The sequence below is a fragment of the Bufo gargarizans genome, chromosome 3, assembly GCF_014858855.1.
Source record: "Bufo gargarizans isolate SCDJY-AF-19 chromosome 3, ASM1485885v1, whole genome shotgun sequence".
NCBI lineage: Eukaryota > Metazoa > Chordata > Amphibia > Anura > Bufonidae > Bufo > Bufo gargarizans.
Genome location: NC_058082.1, coordinates 510,370,807 through 510,392,455, shown reverse-complemented (window position 1 = coordinate 510,392,455; position 21,649 = coordinate 510,370,807). Strand labels below are relative to the sequence as shown.

The following is a 21,649-nucleotide window of genomic DNA, read 5'->3' as shown; positions in this document are numbered from 1 at the left end:
GACCGTAGAGAACCTACACTTAACGGCCTGGAATTTGAGAGGTGGTTGCTGAACAAGGAAGGGTTTTCCGACGCCCTAGTCTCTACCCTGTTAAAAAGTAAAAAAGAGGTCACGGTTGGAATTTATAGCAGGATTTGGCATAAGTTTCTTGGCTTCGCTCAGATCCAGTTAGGGAACCTCCCGGCGGTAGCCCCGGTACAGACTATCCTGGAGTTCCTCCAGAAGGGGTTAGAGCTGGGCCTAGCAGCCAGCACTCTAAGAGTTCAGGTCTCTGCCCTGTCTGCCTTGTTCAATCTAAACCTAGCTGGGAATCCGTGGGTTTCCAGGTTTTTTAGGGCCGTGGATAGAGCCTCCCTTGTGTCAGTACCTAAGCCTCCTCCGTGGAGTTTAGAGGTAGTACTAAAAGCCTTGGCAGTACCCCCCTTTGAGCCTATTGAGTCCTCCTCTATCAAATTTCTGACCTTAAAATTGGCCCTGTTAATAGCCTTAACTTCCGCCCGCAGGATTAGTGAAATTCAGGCCATCTCCATAAATCCTCCGTATACTCTGATTCTAGATGACAAAGTTATGATTCGCCCTGACCCGGCTTTTCTCCCGAAAGTTGTCTCTAGATTTCACCGCTCTCAGGAGATCGTTCTTCCTACCCTTTTCCAGAATCCTTCTACTAGGGAGGAAGAGTCTCTCCATTGTCTTGATGTCAGAAGTGCTCTCTTAGCATATCTAGCGGCCACATCTACCTGGCGGAAGTCTTCTTCACTGTTTCTGCAATATCAGGGAGTGAATAAGGGTTCGGCAGCCTCTAAAAATTCCATCGCCCGATGGATTGTTGCTGCTATTTCCTTATCCTATCTTTCCTCTGGTCTGTCCCCTCCTGTTGGCTTAAGGGCTCACTCAACCAGAGCAGTGGCGGCATCTTGGGCAGAGAGGTCTGCGGTTCCAATTGAGAGAATTTGCAAGGCTGCCACTTGGTCTTCACCCTCTACCTTCTTTAAACACTATAGGTTGGACTTGAACCTTTCGGGGGATACTTCCTTTGGTGAGGGGGTCCTTCTTTCTACATCCCACCCTTAGAGCTCCTCTGGTAAGTCTCTGGTGGTGCTGTCATGGGCGATAGGAAAAAATGGTATTACTTACCGGTAATTTTATTTTACGGAGCCCATGACAGCACCACGGCTTTCCCTCCCTATGTGTCCTTTTTTTGCACGGGTGATATATATATATAAAAAAAAAAGGGTGATAAGAAAAAAAAAATAAAAATAATAATGTTCATTACATGTCTAATATATATTGGCGGCCTTCCTCCGGTACTTGAAAAACTCACTGAAGGGGAGGAGAGTGTCCGCCCTTTTTATTCTGCAGGTTTCCTGTCTCGGGGGGCGGATCCTCCTCTCTCTGGTGGTGCTGTCATGGTCTCCGTAAAATAAAATTACCGGTAAGTAATTCCATTTATTCATTGATTTTGTTGTTTTACTATGCACATAGGCATCCAAACTCATGGGTGCCGATTGTGCGTCAGATTCAGTACATTTGTACATCGCTTTTAGTGGGAAAAGCAGGAGCCCACTCGGCTCAGCTAATCCTGGCATAGCACATATATACAGGGTACCACTGTGCCATCATTTAGCCAAGCTGAGGGGGCAGGAGTAGTGATGTGTGCTCCCCCATTGCTCCCGTACCTAGGACTTTGGGTGCCAATTTGCTGAGTAAAACAGCAAAATGAATTAATAAAATTATTTTTAAAACATTTTTAATAAAGGTTAATACAATTTTAGTTACTCTTTAGGGTTTCTGATGTCTGTAGTTTTTATCGTTAGCCTTTTTTCTCCTTCTATTCACATCTACAGTCACCAGGGGGCAGTAGAGTCGCTTTGTTTATTCGCCTTTGTTTTTATTGTAACCTAATACGCTTAGCGTGGAGGTATTCTACACAGGAGAAGAATTTTGTTTGCTATTGTCTGTTTTGAAAAGGTCGTACCTTATACTGTACTATGCTCTTGGGAAACAGGATGGAGGTTTTTGTCTTGTGTCTGCTACGTACAGTATGTGTAGTATTTGGTGGTTTGTATTTTTTTTTTCTTTTTAATCCCTTGCTATTCAATACATCGCCATGAATTAAAAAAAAACCTATGGCAGAAATCTGAGGCTGAAATTCGGATTTCTGCTATGGATATGCCAGTGGATCTACCCTCGGATTAACCACTTGTAATTTAATGGAACTAATCTCTATCTTTTCTGGGCGTAATCCGCAGCAACAATGAATATGCAGATTACGTGAGGATTTAGGCATGGAAGTATGTGAACATAGCTTTCTGCATAGATCAGTAGCTGTCATGTATGAAGGCTGGCGGTAGTTTTTGATGGTTAATTTACATGATGTTATTATCAAACAGGCTGTCGAGGGAGGGGGGGGGGATCTGTGGTCGTGATGGATCGGTTTATTTATAAAAAGCAGAATCCATGTTGGAGGATGAGAATACTTACCTTAGATTGCATCGCGACCCCACCCCCCAATATCAGCAGGAACTACTGCCACTTTTGTCTCTTGGCCTGGAAAAAGGCTTTTTAAGACAAAAACAGAGATTCTATATTTGTTCAACATTCAATTATTCCAATATTCCATTTGCTTCCCAAAATTCATAAAGGAGGCTTTCCTCCAGCCATGAGACCTATAGTGTCAGGCATTGGGTGGACAGTATTTTACAACGCTTAGTTCAATGTATTCCAGGTTTTTTAAAAGACACTCGTGCCGTACTCCAGGCTATTTCATGAGTTTACGTGGCAACCGGGTTATTCCTGGATTACGGCAGATGTCATGTCACTTTATACGGTTATCCCTCATAATCTGGCTCTTGTTTCTTTAAAATGGTTCCTAAACATACATGCAGATTTTTCACTGGAATTTCAGGATTATGTCTGTCAGGTAGTATGGTTTTTGCTGGGCCACAATTTTTTTATGTTCGACCAGTCTTTTTTTCTACAGCGAACAGGAGTGTCCATGAGGGCCAAATTCTCGTCCTCCATGGCGAATATATACATGGCATGGTGGGAACATCATTATCTATTCTCGGAAGGCAATCCATGCGGGGCTTCCCTGAGGTGGTACGGTCGCTACATTGACGACCTGCTATTTATATGGTCGGGCGATGTGGCGGCCGACCCGCTCTTCGGGAGCTTCCTAAACAATAACAATTGCCATCTTAATTTTTGGGTTGAGGGAAATATCTACACCATTCCATTTTTGGACTTAATACTCATTGGTGACGCTAGTACCAATGTTGTGTCCACCTCTACTTTTCGCAAGGATATAGCTGGCAATACAACCCCGCTAGCTACGTCATGTCATTCTCCTCATGTCATCCACAATGTTCCAAAAGGTGAATTCATCAGAGCAATATGTAATTGCTCTGATGACCAAACTTATTGTAACACCCCAGAGTTGTGTTACTACACGCCTCTACCCCGCTACTATCTTCTAAGAGCTTTCACACTGTCATCTGATGTGATTTTGCTTATGTTCTCCACAAATGTGCATTTAAAACCATGTTAAATACCATTGTTCAAGTCATTTTCCTGGTATACCAGCAGGTGGCAGCATCATTAGTAGAGATAGTTTTAATGTTATGGCAGTTCAGAGTGGAACAATCCTGTTCTATTCTGCCCCCACCCCCTGCTGAAGAGAAGTGGAGGATTCCATCATCCTGCAGCAAGGGAGGGGGGAAAAAAACAGTTAGAACCAGAGTTGTTAACTCCTGTATATGGAAGACAGCAGGGATCTTGTCTTGGCTGAGACTTGATCTTATACTCAGTCTGAGCACCTTCAGCCTCAGCTGGATGAAGAGAAGCAGAAAACTACAATCTCCAGAGTTCCAGGAAGAAAGCATCCCCTGAGAATTTATCTGTGAGTCAAGTCCAGAGACCTAGAAGTCATTCCTGCTCAGCTAGTCGGTCCCCATACAGCAGAAGTTATAGAAAAGTACAGAAGCTTAATTCCTGCCACAAGTACAGAGCTACCAAGCAAGCTCCCCAGATTTAGAGCATTAATTCCTGCCAATCATTACTAAAACCTGATAGGAACAGAGACCAAAGCTGTACACTGCTTGGATCAAAGCTATCTTCCCTAAATAAACGGTTGAACTTCATCTAAAGGTCTGGACATCATTTCTGCTGCAAAATTCCTCTATTACTCCTACTATCACTACACTCAAATTTATTGCAAGTGAGCCAGGAGTCCAGCCGTACCCAGGTAGGAAACACTGTTGACACAATTATCATAATCCTACAGAGACATTATAGGCCAGTGATGGCGAACCTATGGCACGGGTGCCAGAGGCGGCACTCAGAGCCCTCTCTGTGGGCACCCGCACCCTGGAAAAAGTCTATGGTGTACCAACAAGCCTTAGACTTTTCTTTCATCAGCAAAGGGCACGCTATGAACGGCACAGGCAGTTATTATAGCTAAATGATAAAGTACATGGAAGATACACTATATTGGTATTCAGGTTAAATTGCCGTGTTGGCACTTTGTGATAAATAAGTGGGTTTAGGTTGCAGTTTGGGCACTCAATCTCTAAAAGGTTCGCCATCACTGTTAGAGGCCATTACACCCCTATGGCATTCCTAATCTGGGCCGCACGTTATAACACCTTGGAAGGGCCCTGGGGTAGTACCCTGCGCACGCTGCAATTGGCGTCACGACAAATACAGAACATTAACAACCCTGGCCATTGCATTATCAAAAAGAAGCGGAGGTTGTTTCTGCCAGATTATCCTTGCGACAATATCCTTCATGGACCCTTGATCAGGCTAAGAAATTTGTATCGTCAAGGTCTAGAACCGATTTTGTTTTTATCGAACCATTACAACCCAAAAAAGGAGTTTCCTCTGGTTTTTGTCACCAGTTATAGTCCGGAATATCCCCAAATATGTAGGATTATTAAAAAAACATCTTGCGGTTCTAAACTTTGATGAGCAATGGACAAACATAGCCCAAGCGGGCATCAAATGTGTTGCAGGTCGTGTGCCAACCCTGGCACAGAGAATCAGTCCAAGTTTATATGGAGAAAAAACTCGCAGTTCTTCTACTTGGCTGAAGTACAAAGGCACATACAAGTGCGGACATCGCATTTGTATGGTCTGCAATTACATATTGATTGGTCCTTCCGTTTTTTCGTTTGCCATGCAGCAACCATATGAGCTAAAACAATATGTTAACTGTAATACAAGTTATGTTGTTCATTGCATAACATGTTCAATTTGTCACCTTCAATACGTTGGTTGTACTACTAACAGCTTGAAAACCAGAATCCGTAAACACCTGCCTTTTATCAAAACAAGGAATGTCTCAGCAGTGAGTCTTCACTATGCGCTTGTTCACCAGGGTAACGTAAAAGGCTTACAAGTTCAAGGCCTGGAAAGAGTGAACCCTCCCAATAGAAGTGGTGACCATAAACGCAAGTTACTAAATAGAGAATCATATTGGATCTTTTGTATGGGCTTTCGTGCCCCCTCAGGTTTAAATCGTAAGCAGGATCTTATTTTGCATTATTGATTTATTCCTGTCTCTCGTGTTGATTATCATGTCTGTAATATTGGTGTATTTTTACTTTTTTTAGCTCGATTTATATAAATGTATGCACTACTGAATGGGGGGGGGGGGGGTAAATGTATGTTACTTTTATTTTACTCACCCGGTAATTAGTGGCTATGCCTACTTAAACCGGAGTGTGGGTTTTCACTTTTGTCATGAGGAAGGATCGTGATTAGTTGATCCGAAACGCGTAGATGTGAATGCATGGTCAGTTTTTACCGCACAAGAAGAATAAAGGCTGTCACAATTTGGAACCTGGACCTCTGCACCTTTTTCTTTGTTGATCCTAGTTTTTGATGAAGCCTTGTGATCATAATGAAAAATAAGTAGGAATCAGCAAAAATTGTCTGGACTCGTTTTGACCCCTTTTAGAGTGCATTCGGACATGGCCAGATGGCTGTGGACTAGCGGTGTGATGTAATGGGATGGCCATGCACATATGGAGCCTCCGCTTCCCTCTTCATCCCTCTGTTCTCAGCTATACTACAGTGAGTGAGAAACTGGGGCCCCCATTCAATTCCTCACAGTTTTCCAGACCTCTGCCTGCTGCCAGTGAATGGAAACATGCATTGTCTATACATTTTGATGCTATACCCCTCTTCTGAGGGACTATCATGATATGGTTAGAGCTTGTTCACGTAAAAAGGGGGGAAACCCTTTTAGCTACATTAGATTACGGCTCTGTTCACATCACACTTTGTCTTTATGTTGGAGGTGAACATTGGAAGTATAACCCTACATATACCTCTGAAATATGCCTCTGTAAAGCCATACACGTCAGCAATTGGCCACAATGTAAAGGAAACCTATTTTACGTGCTTTGCATTCTTTGCGGTGGCTCTTTGTAAAGGAAAGTGCAAACTGGTAAGCCGCCATATGACACCCAGACGGAGACCTATGTTGGGTCAATGGAGATCTATGGTTATGTGCGGTTAGGTGTGTGGGCTTTTCGGGCAAATACAGCGAACAGAAGTCTCATAATGGTATCTATGACCTATATATAACTGTATACTGTAGTTGTAGGGGGTGATTTACCCTGGCCTTCTCAACAGCTTTCTGGGATCAAAAAATGTGAAAACCTATGCGGACATTTTTTAATATTAAGATTCTGGTCTTAATAATTGCTCCCTGTAGAGTTTACTATATTAATGGAATGAGTCCTGCTGTGTGGTAATGTCCAGTAGGACTGAGCTGGAGATGACTTCTTTTGCATTGGTTGTATTGTTACTTACGCTGAGGCCAGCCTTGATGCATATAGGAAATCCTCCTAATCTTAACGGCTGATTAGATCTCTTCCAGGAAGCTCGTAGATGAAAATAATGTTTTATGTGAATTTCCTGCTAAGTGACGGTTCTTTGGTTATTTGATGTGAGCTGCCTGTTTCTCTGTAGGCTTTACATAGAGAGTAATGACAGTATGTCCAGGTTGAATCGTCTGTTATTTATAGAGGACCACGTCTGCAGCAGAGCTGTAGATGAAATATATTTACCGACATTGCTCCTTCCTTGTCCTAAGTGTGGCTCATAGTCTAATATCCTGATATCAGGCATATATACTACATGGAGAAATCCATTAGAAGTCATCCCACCTTATCAAATGTGTGATGTAGAAAGAAGCAAGAGCACTTTGAGGACCTATAAGAGAACTTCCTCCTATCATGACAAATAGTCAGTAACTACCTGGTGACATCTTGTCCACATCCATGGGCTCAAAGTGCTACAACTATGTGGACATCAGACCATATTTTGGGGATTGCATACTGCTACCGCCTGCTGACTGAATGAGTTCTCCCCTATGTATATCTACAACCTTTGTTGTATTTGGGGGTTGGGTCCCCACAAGGTCTCTATGGCATCACGGCACTAGACAGAATTAAAGGACAGGACATTTTGACATCAGAGTCTCTACGGTATTAGGATTTCTGCCACTGAAAGGTCTTTTCATTTTCTTTTGGTAGGTGCCCTTTTTAAGCATATTGAGTCCATGTATGTGATAGACCCTTTGCCAGGCTGAATGTTTAATGAAGGTTTTGTCTATTTAAGAAAACACATTTTTATATACCTTATTAGGTAATTCTGTGTTAAATGAGTTTTCTAAATACAGAAAAGTACCTAAATCTGCCTGAATTTTGACCAAATGATGCTACCAGAAACGGTTCTTTTTTATTTTCATTATCTTTCATTAATTATCAGATAGATCTCAAATAGTGTGAGCAAACATGTTTCTTCCCCCCTCATCTTGAATGTTGGCGTCCCACAAGGCTGTGTCCTGAGTCCATTGCTCTACTCATTATATACGTATTGGTTCCTCTGCAATTATTGAGTTTGCTGATGACACTGTTGTGGTAGGTCTGATCTCCAACGAGACTGCCTACCTGGAGGAGATCAATCACTTGGTAACCTGGTGCCGAGATCTCAGAGTGAATGTCATCAAAACAAAGGAAGTGGTGCTGGATTTCAGCAAGAAGCAGAATAACGGCCCTTCAATCCAGGTCCCAACCCGGTGCCATAGCCAATCCTTATGACATAGCGAAGACATTTTGCACATATTATTATGACGTATATAACCTGCAGGAGGATAGAACAACACCTCAACCCACGTTAGACATAATGTTTACAGTCGGTTCATCTACCCTCACCTAAGTCCAAACAACTCGCTGAATAATAAAAATAACTCATCAGGAAGTTTCTGAAGCAATAACCTCTTTGAAAACTGGTAACGCCCCAGGCCCTGATGGCTTCTCAGATGAATGTTTCAAGTATTTCTGCGACACCTGGACTCCACACCTTTAGTAATGTTTTTATTTTAGCTATGTCTGAAGGCAGATTCCCTATAGAAATGCCAAAAGCTAATATTATTACTCTACCTAAGCCAGGGGCCTTCAAACTTTTTCACCAACTATGCAAAAATATTAGTAAATAGACTTTTGCCCATGTTACCATCCCTCATAAAATGGAACCAGGTGGGTTTCACTCAGGGCCGTCAGGCACCAGACAGAACTAGGCGTCTTATCAACCTGATATGTCATGCCAATATGCATAGAACGCCTTCTCTGCTACTTTAAAGGATAACTGTCATATTTTCATTAGAAAAAATCTATTTTAGCATATGTAACTGCTGCAGCAGCATTATGCATAAAGCAATCTTTAGTTTCTTCACATACCACTGTTTTCCTTGAGTTTTCCCCTTAGTTACGGCTGTTTTGAATCCTACATTATGAGGATCTTCTCAAGATGGCTCCTCTGCCAGTTCTCTGAGGCCAAAACTGCTTTCCCTCAGGTCACATACAAACTTGCTGTAGCCAGCAGCTTCCTGCCAGCCAATCAGATTGGATTAATGAGAGAAGTGCCTCCTCACTCTGAAGCCTAATGCAGACATGCAGTGTGAAGGACCGCACCTCTGTCTTCCTAGCCGGGGACAGATGAGCCATAGCATCGTTCTTTTAAGGGAGCAGTGGAAACGGACAGAGGACATTAATGAAAGCTGTTATTATAAGGTAATTACAGATCTTTTGGCAATCATTGACAGACTAACTCAGGTATACATGCCTAGCTCTAATAAACTAGCAAATAAAAAAAAAATATGACAGTTATCCTTTAATTAGTTGCAGATAAGGCTTTCAGTAGGGTACAGTGGGGGTATGCCGTTGCTGGTTTAGGCTGCTTGGGCTTTGTGGAACCAATACACTCAGCCATTCAAGCCTTATGTTCATGCCTTTCAGAAAAAGTACTAGTAAATGGCTTCATATCAGATCCCTTCCAAATCTCAAATTGCACTTGCTAAGGGTTTCCCTTGTCCCCACTAATCTTCTCTATCATTATGAAACCACTAGCAGAAAGGATTAGATCAGCTAACTTCATGATAGACTCCATCTCCCACAAAATCAATCTATTTGCAGACTATGTCATACTTTTACTAACTTATGTCCAGTCATCTCTCTAGAAGCGAGGGGTATATTAGAACAGTTTAGTGCAATTTCATATTACAAGATCAATGTCATTAAATCTCGGATGTTAGGCATAAATCTGACCCATTCAGGTAAACAGCCTCTTTCAACAGCATTTTCATTTCCATGGGCGGACCATTGAATTCCACATCTGGGCATTCATCTCACTCCCATAGTCGAACAACTAATCCCAGCTAATTTCCCACCTCTCCTTTCCTCTCTCCAAAAAGAATTAGATTGCCTTGCCAGGTATGAGTTGGGCTGGATGGGTAGAATTGTTCTACATAAGATGCTCATCCACCTCGTATATTGTATGTATTACAGACCTTACTGATTCCCATCAGGTATTGGACACGAGCTAAAACAGACAAGTTGTGGCCCCAGATGGAAGTGAGTCTGTCTCCTATTAAAAAAGCAACTTTAACAGCATAACAATTATCCATGTCGTCATTAGATAGCTCCACACAGGCGGATTGGCCATAGACCTTACAGGGAAAGTTCCTGGTGGGCCGATGCCCAGGGGGCCGCCTGAGTCCTTTTTGGGGATGTATTTTGTGATGGACTGTGATATTTGGCAATGTTGGGGTGGTATAATGTGCCACGATTATGGTATTACTGGCCCTGCCTTCCATCAATTTGGACCCAGGTACAAAACGGGGCCACTTTTAGTATTTCTTCCAGGGCCACTTTAAGTTCCTAGTCCGCCCCTGGCTCCACACCTAGCGTAAAAGTCTGTATCCTACCTATTGAGACTTGGGACAACCATACATTAGATCTGCATTTAGATTTTTGGAAGGACCAGGGAATGTGTGACATAAGTCATAAAATCATGTCCTTTTCGCTGCTTCAGAGAAAATTTCATCTTCCAGCCGAAGAACAATACAAATACAACCAAACTGCATCCTTCCTTTTAAAATCACCAAAGCCTGAACAACTTACCTCACTGTATAATCAAATAACTCATCAGGAAGTTTCCTATTAAAATTACACTCTTTCACTTCCCGACCCTTTGAGGGCAAATATTCCACCTTCTCTCCCACAATACAATAGAGGGATTTACGGTAAATGATTTATTCCTCACTCACAGATGTCTCAATGGGAAAGGGATTTCTCTAAAAAACATGTACACAAACGGTGTAGATGATGGCGATGAGTTGGGCACAGAGCTACCTCTTGTGCATCACACCGGGAACAATTTCATAAATTGCTCCTTTGCTGGTACTATACACCTTTACGCCTCTCCCGTATTTATTCTCCTACTTCACCTCAATGTTGGGGAGGATGTAGAGGCGAAGGTTGTAGACTTCACATCTTCTGCCTGAAACGTACTTCTTTTGGGATTCTGTCTCCCAATTGCTAAGTGATTTCTACTCCGTCATTAAAGTGATCTCCACCCAGAATTAGCGTTAGTAGATATGGATAGGTCCCAGCTCACTTGCAGAACAGTTGTTTGCCGTGTCCTGCATGCAGTTAGAATACTAATAGCAAGAAATTGGAAGGGAGCGGTGCCTCCCAAATAGCGAAGATTCATTCCATAGTGTCTGATAATTACGTTTTTGAAGTATAGCGACATACTAGAGAGGAAAGTCAAAGGCATTTCACTGTCAATGGTCCAAATGAGGTTCTCTACACCCTTTATTGGGTCCTATGACATTCACATTGTTATAGCTATACATCCTTTCCAGGGTAACGAATACTCCTGTAATAAAACCAGTGTCAAGTACACTCTCCTTAAGATTCTTTATTGCCCTTTATTTTATTTTCATTATGTTGGATTTTTTCTTGTTGTAAGTTCTTAGTGTTGCACTGAACATAACGCTCATCAGGAGACATGAAATGCAAATGCCAAGGACTTTGTGATCATTTAATTCATCTTTATTGTGAATACCTGTATCCCAATTGCCAACTTACATATGTTGCTTTCACATGTCAAACACTTGTCTCTTGTATTGAAAATACCTTACTAAAGATGTATTTAATAAAAAAAAATGACAGAATAGGAAACAAAGAAACTAAGGGGGTCATTTATGATGAGAAGTACGCCTGTTTTTTTGGTGTACCTTTGTCGCAGATTTGGTCGCAAATGGGATTTGCAGCCATATCTGCGACATTTCCCTGCTCACGCTACTTTTTCGAGGTGGCGGGGAGGGGGGCCGGATCGGCCAGCCTTTGGCTTTTTGCTTGACGAAACTGAGCCAAAGGGATCCGTCCTGGCACATAATGTAAGTCAATGGGGACGGATCCGTTTTCTCTGACTCAATCGGGCACAATAAAAAACTGAACCGTCCCCCATTGACTTTCAGTGGTGTTCAAGATGGATCCGTCATTGCTATAGAAGACATAATACAACCGGATTCGTTCATGACGGATGCATGCGGTTGTATTATTGTAACGGAAGCGTTTTTGCAGATCCATGACGGATCTGCAAAAAACGCTAGTGTGAAAGTATCCGTAGGCGCATCAAGCGCCAGCACAGGGGTATTAAGACCAGCATCTAAAACTCCGGTCTTAATAAATGACCCCATAAGATAATACAATAGAAATAAGAAGCTTACTGAGACTTGTGGCTGTGCCCCTGTTATGTCCCTGCCATACAGTCTTCTAGCTTGTGCTGAAAATCCGAACCTTTCGCGCTGGTCGGTTGCCATCAGTTTTGTTATGCCACAAACCATGCATAAAGAAAAACTTGTTTCATTCACCGCAGTCTTTTGCACGGTTGCCAAGAACTCCCACACGCAGGGCCGAGCCCCGAGACATACTTGGTGAATTCATTCCATGTGCAGCCAAGCCCTTGAATAATTTTATTTGATGTAGCAAAATGGATGAAATCTGACTTTGTTCATCATTTTACAGGATGGAAACAGACGTGTAATATAAACATTATATCAATAAAATGCCGGAAGGAAAGCAACAGCAGTCTTACTTCAGGGAAATGAATGAGATTGTCTGTGCCTTGTACCATGAAGACAGGAAAATAATGTTCCCATGATAGCACAATACAAAACTGATATTTTTTCTTAAAGGGGTTGTCCACTCCATTACTATTGGTAGCCTATGCTCAAAACATGCCGCACCACCGCCAATCAGCTTTTTCAGAGTAGCCCCAGCACCAGAACTACACAGCTCCACCTGTTGTGTAGTGGAGGGAGCTGGTAACTGCAGCGCTGGTCCCATTGAAGTGAATAGGCCATCAATAGTAAAGAAGTGGACAGCCCGTAAATTGTGTTGGGAAGCCGGCTTCTTCAGTTGGCCAAATGCCACATTTCAGGCGAACGGACAAATGGGGCACTCCAGTCTCCACAGAGTTGAGCATGTGTGGGACTCAAGCAGAAAAGGGTCAGACTTACCTTACTAATATGCCTGTAAAAACGTCATCCTAATCCTGATGGCTACGAGAATATAGATATTACTGTTGTGGCGGCCACATAGAACCACAGCCTCTGTGCGCGGGACAGATCCAGTTTAAATCCTGTTCACACATCGGGAGAGAATTATCAAAACTGGTGCAAAGGAAAACTGGCTTAGTTGCCCCTATAGCAGTGATGGCTAACCTTGGCACTCCAACTGTGGTAAAACTACAACTCCCAAGATGCCCCCCTTGCTTGGCTGCTCTCAGAACTCTGTAGAAATAAATGGAGCATGCTGGGAGTCGTAGTTTCACCACAGCTGGAGTGCCAAGGTTAGCCATCACTGCCCCTATAGCAACCAATCAGATTCCACCTTTCATTTTCCAAAAGAGCTCTGAAAAATGAATGCTGAAATCTGATTGGTTGCCATGGGCAACTATCCAGTTTTCCTTTGCACCAGTTTTGATAAATCTCCCCCATTGTCTTTAGGCAGATTTGGGTTGCTCTCCTATTGTATTTCATTTTGGACTGACACCTACAGGTCTTCTCCTGAGCGTTGCTTCTAGAAGATAATCTACTGTTCCATGGAGGCAGCAATAGCAGTGCATTACAGGCCCATGAGGCCTAAGGATCAGTGCTGTATGGGTGGGGTCACACACAGCTTTTTGTAAAAGTTTTTGAGCCAAAGCCAGTAGTAGGTTGGAAGGGAATAAGAAATCTAAAGGAAGGACTTAACCTAATTTCACACAAGTGTGTTCAGATTGGAAAAACTCTCCATGGGATGGCCACATTTCCCCCTTCTTTTATATTTTTCATTCCCTTCCAAACCATTTTTGGATTTTTGTTAAAATAAACCTGCCACAGAAAGCTGTGTGTGACACCTGACAACCTTCTCTGCTGCATGATAGCCATAGTCTTTAGATGTAAAAACTATGGGGGTCATTTACTAAGCTGAAATACACCTATATTAGGTGTATTTCAGGCGCAGATTGCTTGCGCCACAATCTGCGCCTTCTCCCCGCTCATGGCAGGTCTAAAAAAGTGGGCGGACTGGTAGGCCCGTCTCATTTACCATTTTCTACGCCTGTTTCTGGCATGTAGGACAAAGATGGAAGCCGTCTTACATTTAGAACTGGCGGTGGATCCGCCGAAGTTATGAAGAGGCCTGCGCCTCTACATACCCCCTGGCGGATCCACTACCAATACAGGGCCCCTATGTTCACATCTGTGTCAAAGCCTCTGTTGCAGATTCCACCATTATAGCGTTGCACGTAGTTCTATAACACCCCCGTCATAGGGGGCATGGTCTTATAATTCTTCTTCTAGATCAGGGGTCAGCAACCTCCGGCACTCCAGTTGTCAAACTACATCTTGCATCATGCACACTTGTTTGTCTGTACTTTCAACTCCCACAGAAGCAAAAGGAGCATGCTGGGAGTTGTAGTTTCACAACAACTGGAGTGCCGAAGGTTGCTTCTAATCAGGGCCTTCTACCCTGGTGATGGAGAGTCACCTCTGTGTGGAAGAGGGACTTGACACGTGCCACAAAATGGTACCAGAATAGACCCCACTAGCGTCATCTGACAGGATTTGGGGGCACTTCAGTTATCCAGCTTATGATGTAGTTGGTGGGTTTAGTTTCTACATTTTGTCAAATCGTGTGTATTTAGTAGGCATAAAAATAGGCTTTACCACGACAGTACGTTATGATATGTTTCATAATTTGGTTCCTGTTTAGTCTGGGATTGGCATGTTTAAAATTTCCTGGCACTTCGCCATTTCCCGTGTGTAATCTTGTTTGGCACTTCTTCAGAAGAAGAGGTAATTAGAGATACAAGTGTTGGTATATATTCTCTTCGCTGAAGGAACGGCTGTATCCTGAAAATGTTAGAGGTCAGTAAGGCTCCTTCAAGTAAAGCTGTTGTAGATAAATACGTTTGTTTGGTCTTCTACAGTGATCACTATAGTGAGAGAAGGGGCTCAAAGTTATGTCTGGGCGCAAGCAAAATATCTTTTCTGTCTAATAGCTCATGACCCATTTATTTTATGAAAACATTATACAAAAAGTAGCCAGTTACCATTATACACAGGATTGTGCCGCAGAACTCTAGCAATCACAATGAATTGGCTCATTTAAGGCTACTTTCACACTGGCGTTTTGGCTTTCCGTTTGTGAGATCCGTTCAGGGCTCTCACAAGTTGTCCAAAACGGATCAGTTTGCATTCGAATGCATTCTGAATAGAAAAGGATCCGCTCAGAACGCATCAGTTCCGTCTCTATTCCGCTTTGCAGACGGACACCAAAATGCTGCTTGCAGCGTTCTGGTGTCCGTCTGATGAAACTGAGCCAAACGGATCCGCCCTGGCACACAATGTAAGTCAATGGGGACGGATCCGTTTTCACTGGCACAATAGAAAACGGATCCGTCCTCCATTGACTTTCAATGGTGTTCAAGACGGATCCGTCTTGGCTATGGTAAAGATAATACAAACGGATCCGTTCTGAACGGATGCATGCGGTGGTGTTATCTGAACGGATCCATTCATGACGGATCCACACAAAACGCGAGTGTGAAAGTAGCCTAAGGGTGGGTTCACACTAGCGTTAGGGATTCCGTTATGGCTTTCCATTATAACAGAGTTATAACGGAATCCATAAGACGGAAGGACGGATCCGTCTTGCTGCCCATAGACTTGCATTATGACGGAATGCATAACGGACGTCTTTAAGAGGCATTCCGTTTTGCTCTGTCCTAATAGAAGTCTATGAGAAAACATAACGGATCCGTCTGTCGACAGGACTTTGTTTTCCGGCTTGCATAACGGGACCCAGATGGATCCGTTATGTTTTCCCATAGACTTCTATTAGGACGGAGCAAAACAGAATGGCTTTTAAAGGCTTCTGTTTTGCATTCCATCCCATGGATTCCGTTATGTTCCTTTAATAAACCTGTATTTATCTTTTTTTTTTTTTTTTCAATTTAACCCTTTTATAACGGAAAGCCATAACGGAATCCCTCATGCTAGTGTGAACCCACCCTAACATGCCCATACTGTATTTCAGTAGAAAAATAGAGGGTTAAGCAGCACTCCAGGTCCCGATATAGGGACAGTTGCCAATAGAAAGGTAGATAGGTCGGTGCTGGCGGATGGGGATCCTGGCTGGGGGTCCCATAGGTATGCAGATAAAGAAGACAATCCACAGTTCTGGTGAACAAGCTGGTTACTTTATTGGTAACAGCAGCACAAGGATGGCAACGTTTCAACCATCTCTGGTCTTTAGCAAGCTATGAGATCATATAGTGACATGGTGACTCAGTGGGTATGTCTCCCATCAATTAATGAAACATGTGAAATAACGAAGTGCATTTCAGCTACATATCCATACATTCATTATTTCTCTCGTATAAGCCGGAGGTCAGCACCTTATATGCTTATCTGCTACCCATTAGACACGACTACTAGACACCAGTACAGACTGGCGTATTCTTGCCTAATCTCTTTTGCAGAAGAAGATATGACAAGTGACCTTCTCTGTTAAGATACAATGAACTTGAATAGCCGTTTTCTGGTACAGCAGGGACCCTGGCCTGAATTACTGTCGCACTGTATACCATATATCATGTGAAAAAGTAAGGACATGCCATATATCATATATACTGTGTATATATATATATATATATATATTTTTTTTTTTTACATATATGGACATATTTAATCATCTGGATGATACATTAGAAACATTTGATAGAATGCACACATTGCAGATCCAGTGTTTTTTCAATCAGCCATTTATAAGGGGGAGAGGACAATGTCAACGTAATCCCCGAACAGGAGGTTTTACTGGAGCAAAAAATCCAATATGTTTGTATGTTTCTCTGTATTGCTGACTCATTGACCTACTGTACATACTTAGGGCTCATGCACACAACCGTATGTATTTAGCGGTCTGCAAAAAAAAACAACAGATGACTGCCGTGTGACATCCCTGTAGCATCCATTTTTTTGCCGTCCATTGTAACAATGACTGTTCTTGTCCTCAAAACGGACAAGAATAGGACATGTTCTATTTTTTTTTTTTCTGCAGAACCGACATATGGACACAGAATGCACACAGTGTTATTTTAAAAAAAAATATGTAAAAAAAAAATATTCAAGCCCCATTGAAATGAATGGTTCCACATACGGACCTATAAAAAAAAATATGGCCGTGTGAATGGGGCCTTAGGGCTCATGCACACGAACTTATTTTGTTTCCATGTCCATTACGTTTTTTTTGCAGCCCTCATTTCAATGGGTCAGCGAAAAACACAGAAATAACTCCATGTGCATTCAATTTCCTTATGTCCGCATGTCAATTCTGCAAAAAAATAAAATAAAAATAGAACATGTCCTATTATTATCTGCATAACGGACAAGGATAGGACTGTTCTATTATGGCCAAGCTGTTCCTTTCTGCAAAATGCGGAATGCACATGGACCTCATCCGTATTTACATATGGCCGTGTGCATGAGCCCTTAGTGATATTCTTAGCAGTTTTTCGTAATAACTATGCTGCTTTGACCTCCGATTGATTTCCATATTGCTGCTTTGAATCCTAAATGTACTGATCACGCTCTTTATTTTACAGGCAGTGAAGTTTCTGGCTGTTCCCTCTAGCCTGAGTTTCGCCACTCTCCATGTACATGCATCCAGTGAAACAAAAGCCCCTCAGAAGACACTCCTAAAAGTGGAAGAGGTAAATGATAATTGTACAGACACAAAAACAATTATGGAGGATAATTTGAAACACTGGATTCTGTTGAAAAGAAGCTCAATACAATTAGGCTAGGTTCACACGGACTTGACGGATTTGCTCAGGATGCGTTAAGGGTGCGTTCAGTTAAAAACTTGCGATTTTGGAGCCAAAACAAGTCAGTTTTCACTGCGATTGCGTTTAGTGTTTGCGTTTTTTCTGCATGGATGGCATCCGGATGAAATGCGTTATTAACGCATCCCCATTCATTTCTATGGGGCCTGTCCTGCGTGAAAAAACGCAGAATATAGAACATGCTGTGATTTTCACGCAACGTTTATGTACACAGCCCCATTGAAATGAATCGTGCCGGATTCAGTGCGGATGCAATGCGTTCACCTCATCTTGCCCATGTGAACTCAGCCTTACACTAGCCAATGCAGCAGTGTAGGGAGAGTGACTACACATAGACATCTTTGGGGGGAAAATTTAACTTCCTGATCTGCTATAGCCCTTTTACATGGGCCAAAAGAGCAGGGAGTGATTGGGAATGGGGACATTCATTCCTGATCATTGCTTGCTCTATACCTATCACCATAAAATACAGTGCAATATGCAGGCAGCATGTTAAAGAGCAAGAGGAGATGAGCAGATTGATGATATATAGTTTTGTGGGAAAAGATTCAACAAAACCTTTGATTGTATACATTTAAATCTCTACTTTTTCTAAACTTGAGACCACCCCCTTGTAAAACTATCAATGACTGACAGCAATCTCTGTATACATACTCACACAGGGAATGCTATCAATCACTGATAAGACACTGTACAGCTGAGCTCAGAAAGAGGAGAGATTTAACCCCTTTTTTTCATTTTTGCCTTTTCATTTTTCTTACCCATCTTCCTCCGTTCACATAACAGTATGATGGCTTATTTTTTGCAAGGCAAGTTGTACTTTTTAATGCCACCATTAATTATGACATTTAATGTAGTGGAAAGCGGTAAAAAATTTCAAATGGGGTGGAATTGGAAAAAACACAATTCCTCCACCGTATTACAGGTTTTGTTCCCATGGCGTTTCATTTGCGGCAAAACTGACTCATGCCTTTCATTCTCTGGGTCAGTACAATTACAACGATACCCCATATGTATAGGTTTTTTATGTCTATATAGTGTAAAATAAATGTAAACTTTGAAAAAAAAAAATTGTGGGACAATCTTTCGTTTTTATTGATACCATTTTGGAGTGTGTGTGACTTTTTGATCACATTTTATAAAAAAAAATTGGGTAAGAGATGCAATGAAAAAATGGCACATTGGCCATTTTGACCCTTTTTTCGCCGTATTGGAAAAATATTTTTATATTTTAATAGTACGGGGTTTTTAGTTGTGGTGATACCCATGATGTTTATATTTTTTGTAATTAGGTATTTATTTTTTATTATACGGAAAGGGGGGTGATTTATACTTTTATATTTAAAAAAAAAAAATTGTATTTTTTTTTAAAGAGGACCTTTCACTAGTATGCAAACTAAAAACTAACTCTATCTGTGGGCAGAGCGGCTCCCAGGGGTCCCCCTGCACTTACTAGTATGCCTGGGCGGCGCTCCGTTTGCCCGGTATAGGCTCCGGTGTCTTAGCTCCGTCTGTTGTACTGGACTGATTTTTTGTAGGAGGCGTGTCCCTTGCTGCAGTGCTGGCCAATCGCAGCGCACAGATCATAGCCTGGCTATGAGCTGTGCGCTGCGATTGGCCAGTGCTGCAGCAAGGGACACGCCTCCTACAAAAAAATCAGTCCAGTACAACAGACGGAGCTGAGACACCAGAGCCTATACCGGGCGAACGGAGCGGTGCCCAGGCATACTAGTAAGTGCAGGGGGACCCCTGGGCGCCGCTCTGCCCACAGATAGAGTTAGTTTTTAGTTTGTATACTAGTGAAAGGTCCTCTTTAAGTTTAAATTTTTGTAATGATTTTGATGCTCATATATGAACAATTATGTATTTTTAAAATGAGTTTATTACTGTCTATTGCTTGTTTCTTATATTGGCCAAAATAAGAATTGCAGTTTGAATACTCTGGGTCTCTTAAGTGAAACCCAGCGTATTAAAATCAATTAGCGGAATCCTCACTGGCCACAGTGGTTTTTGAGACTTTAGATGCAGTTATCTCACTTGATAACTTTTTTTAATTTTCTGTTCCTATAGCCATATGAGGGCTTATTTTTTGCGGGATAAGTTGTGTTTTTTAATGGGACCATTTTATTTACCATGTTTTGTTTCGGGAAATGGGAAAAAAAAATTACTTGTGGGGTTAAATTGAAAAAAAACAACCCTCAATTGACTGCATACTAAATATGACAGGACATTCTTATTCTGCGGCTCAATACGAGGATCCCAAACTTGTATGGTTATTTTTTTGTTTTTCTACTTAAAAAAAAATAGATACCTTGAGGAAAAAAAAATCTAAATTTTCTTTGCATTACCATTTTCTGACAGACATTTCGTCCAAAGAGCTGTATGAGGGCTTGTTTTTTCCAGAACGAACTGTAGTTTTTATTGGTACCATTGTTGGGAGGCATCCAACTTTTTGATCACTGTTATTCAATTTTTTGCGGGTGACAAGGTGACCAAAAAAAATGGCAAATCCATTACAGTGTACCAGGGGCGTTGCTAGGGTCTGAAGACATCCGGGGCATGAGCCCACTTGAAGCCCCACCCCCACCACATGAAGCCACGCCCCCATCTGCATCGGGGGCCTTCACAGTAGTTATAAACCCCTTTCAGCAGTCACCCCTTCAATGAATGGGGGACTGCTGAAAGGGGTTAATAACTACAGTGAAGGGCCTAGCCGTCTGGGCAACCCCACAGATCATCTTAACCTATGGTCAGCCTAATTAAAAATTAAGAAAAACCCCCAACTATAAACTAACCACAGAATTTGGAACCCATCAATCCCCCTTGTACTTGTTACGCTTCTTGCAGGCTGCGTGGGTATGAGTTCAGAACTTCGGACCGAAGTGACTGAAGTTCTGAACTCATGCCTGTGCAACCTGCAAGTAGCTGAACAAGTACAAGGGGGGTTGGGGGATGATCTGTGGGATTGCCCAGACGGCTAGGAATAGCGTGCGCAGCCTTTTGTATTAGGATGTGCACCCTAAAGCACAAACACACACACGCTGCATACAGACCCGCACTATCAATATAATAAAGGGAGAAGAAATCATTTTTAAACATACCCGTATTTTTCGCCCTATAAGACGCTCCGGCCCATAAGACGCACCTAGATTTTAGAGGGGGACAATAAGAAAAAAATATTTTTCATTACACCCGAGGTCAGACCTCAGCTGAAAGCCCCAATAAGACCCTAAATGTTAATAAGACCCCAATAAGACCTCAGATCAGACCCGAATGTGAATGATCCCCAGTGCCTCATATTAGCCCCCAGTGCCCCTATTCAGCCCCCCAGTGCCCCTATTCAGCCCCCCTGTGTCCCTCTTCAGCCCTCAGTGCCTCATCAGCCCCCAGTGTCCCTCTTCAGCCCCCAGTGCCTCATATCAGCCCCCAGTGCCCCTCTTCAGCCTCTCATCAGCCCCCAATGCCCCTCTTCAGCCCCCCCCTTGCCTCATATCAGCCCCCCAGCAGCCTCTTTTAAGCCCCAGTGCCCCTCTTCAGCCCCCAGTGCCTCCATCAGCCCCCAAATTTTTAAAAAACTTACCGTTCATGCTCCGGATGCTGTCGCTCTTCACCACTCGGTAATCCTCTTGCTGTGTGGGCGCGCACAGTGTGAGGTCACAGCGCGGCCTCACACTGTGCGCAGCCTTCACAGTGGAGCGCCGAGGACCAGGGAGGAAAAGGTGAGTATGGCCCTGACAGAACTTCAACGCCTATGCCCACCACCAGCATAAATATTCGGGGCACTGGACAAAACATTCGGGGCTCCAGCCCCTGCAGTGTACACTGTGCAGGAAAAATGTTTTAAAATTTTAATAGTTGAGGCCTTTTCGGACACGGCGATACCTGTTATGTCTATTTT

General features: G+C 42.6%; 1 protein-coding gene across 1 annotated transcript in view; it reads left to right on the top strand.

The window, feature by feature from the left end:
* Positions 1-21,649, top strand: part of APOO (apolipoprotein O) — a 115,213-nt gene that overhangs the window by 9,629 nt on the left and 83,935 nt on the right. The window contains exon 2 of the mRNA XM_044283955.1: positions 17,512-17,619. Coding sequence (XP_044139890.1) covers positions 17,512-17,619 — 108 coding nt within the window. The remainder of the gene's footprint in view (positions 1-17,511; positions 17,620-21,649) is intronic.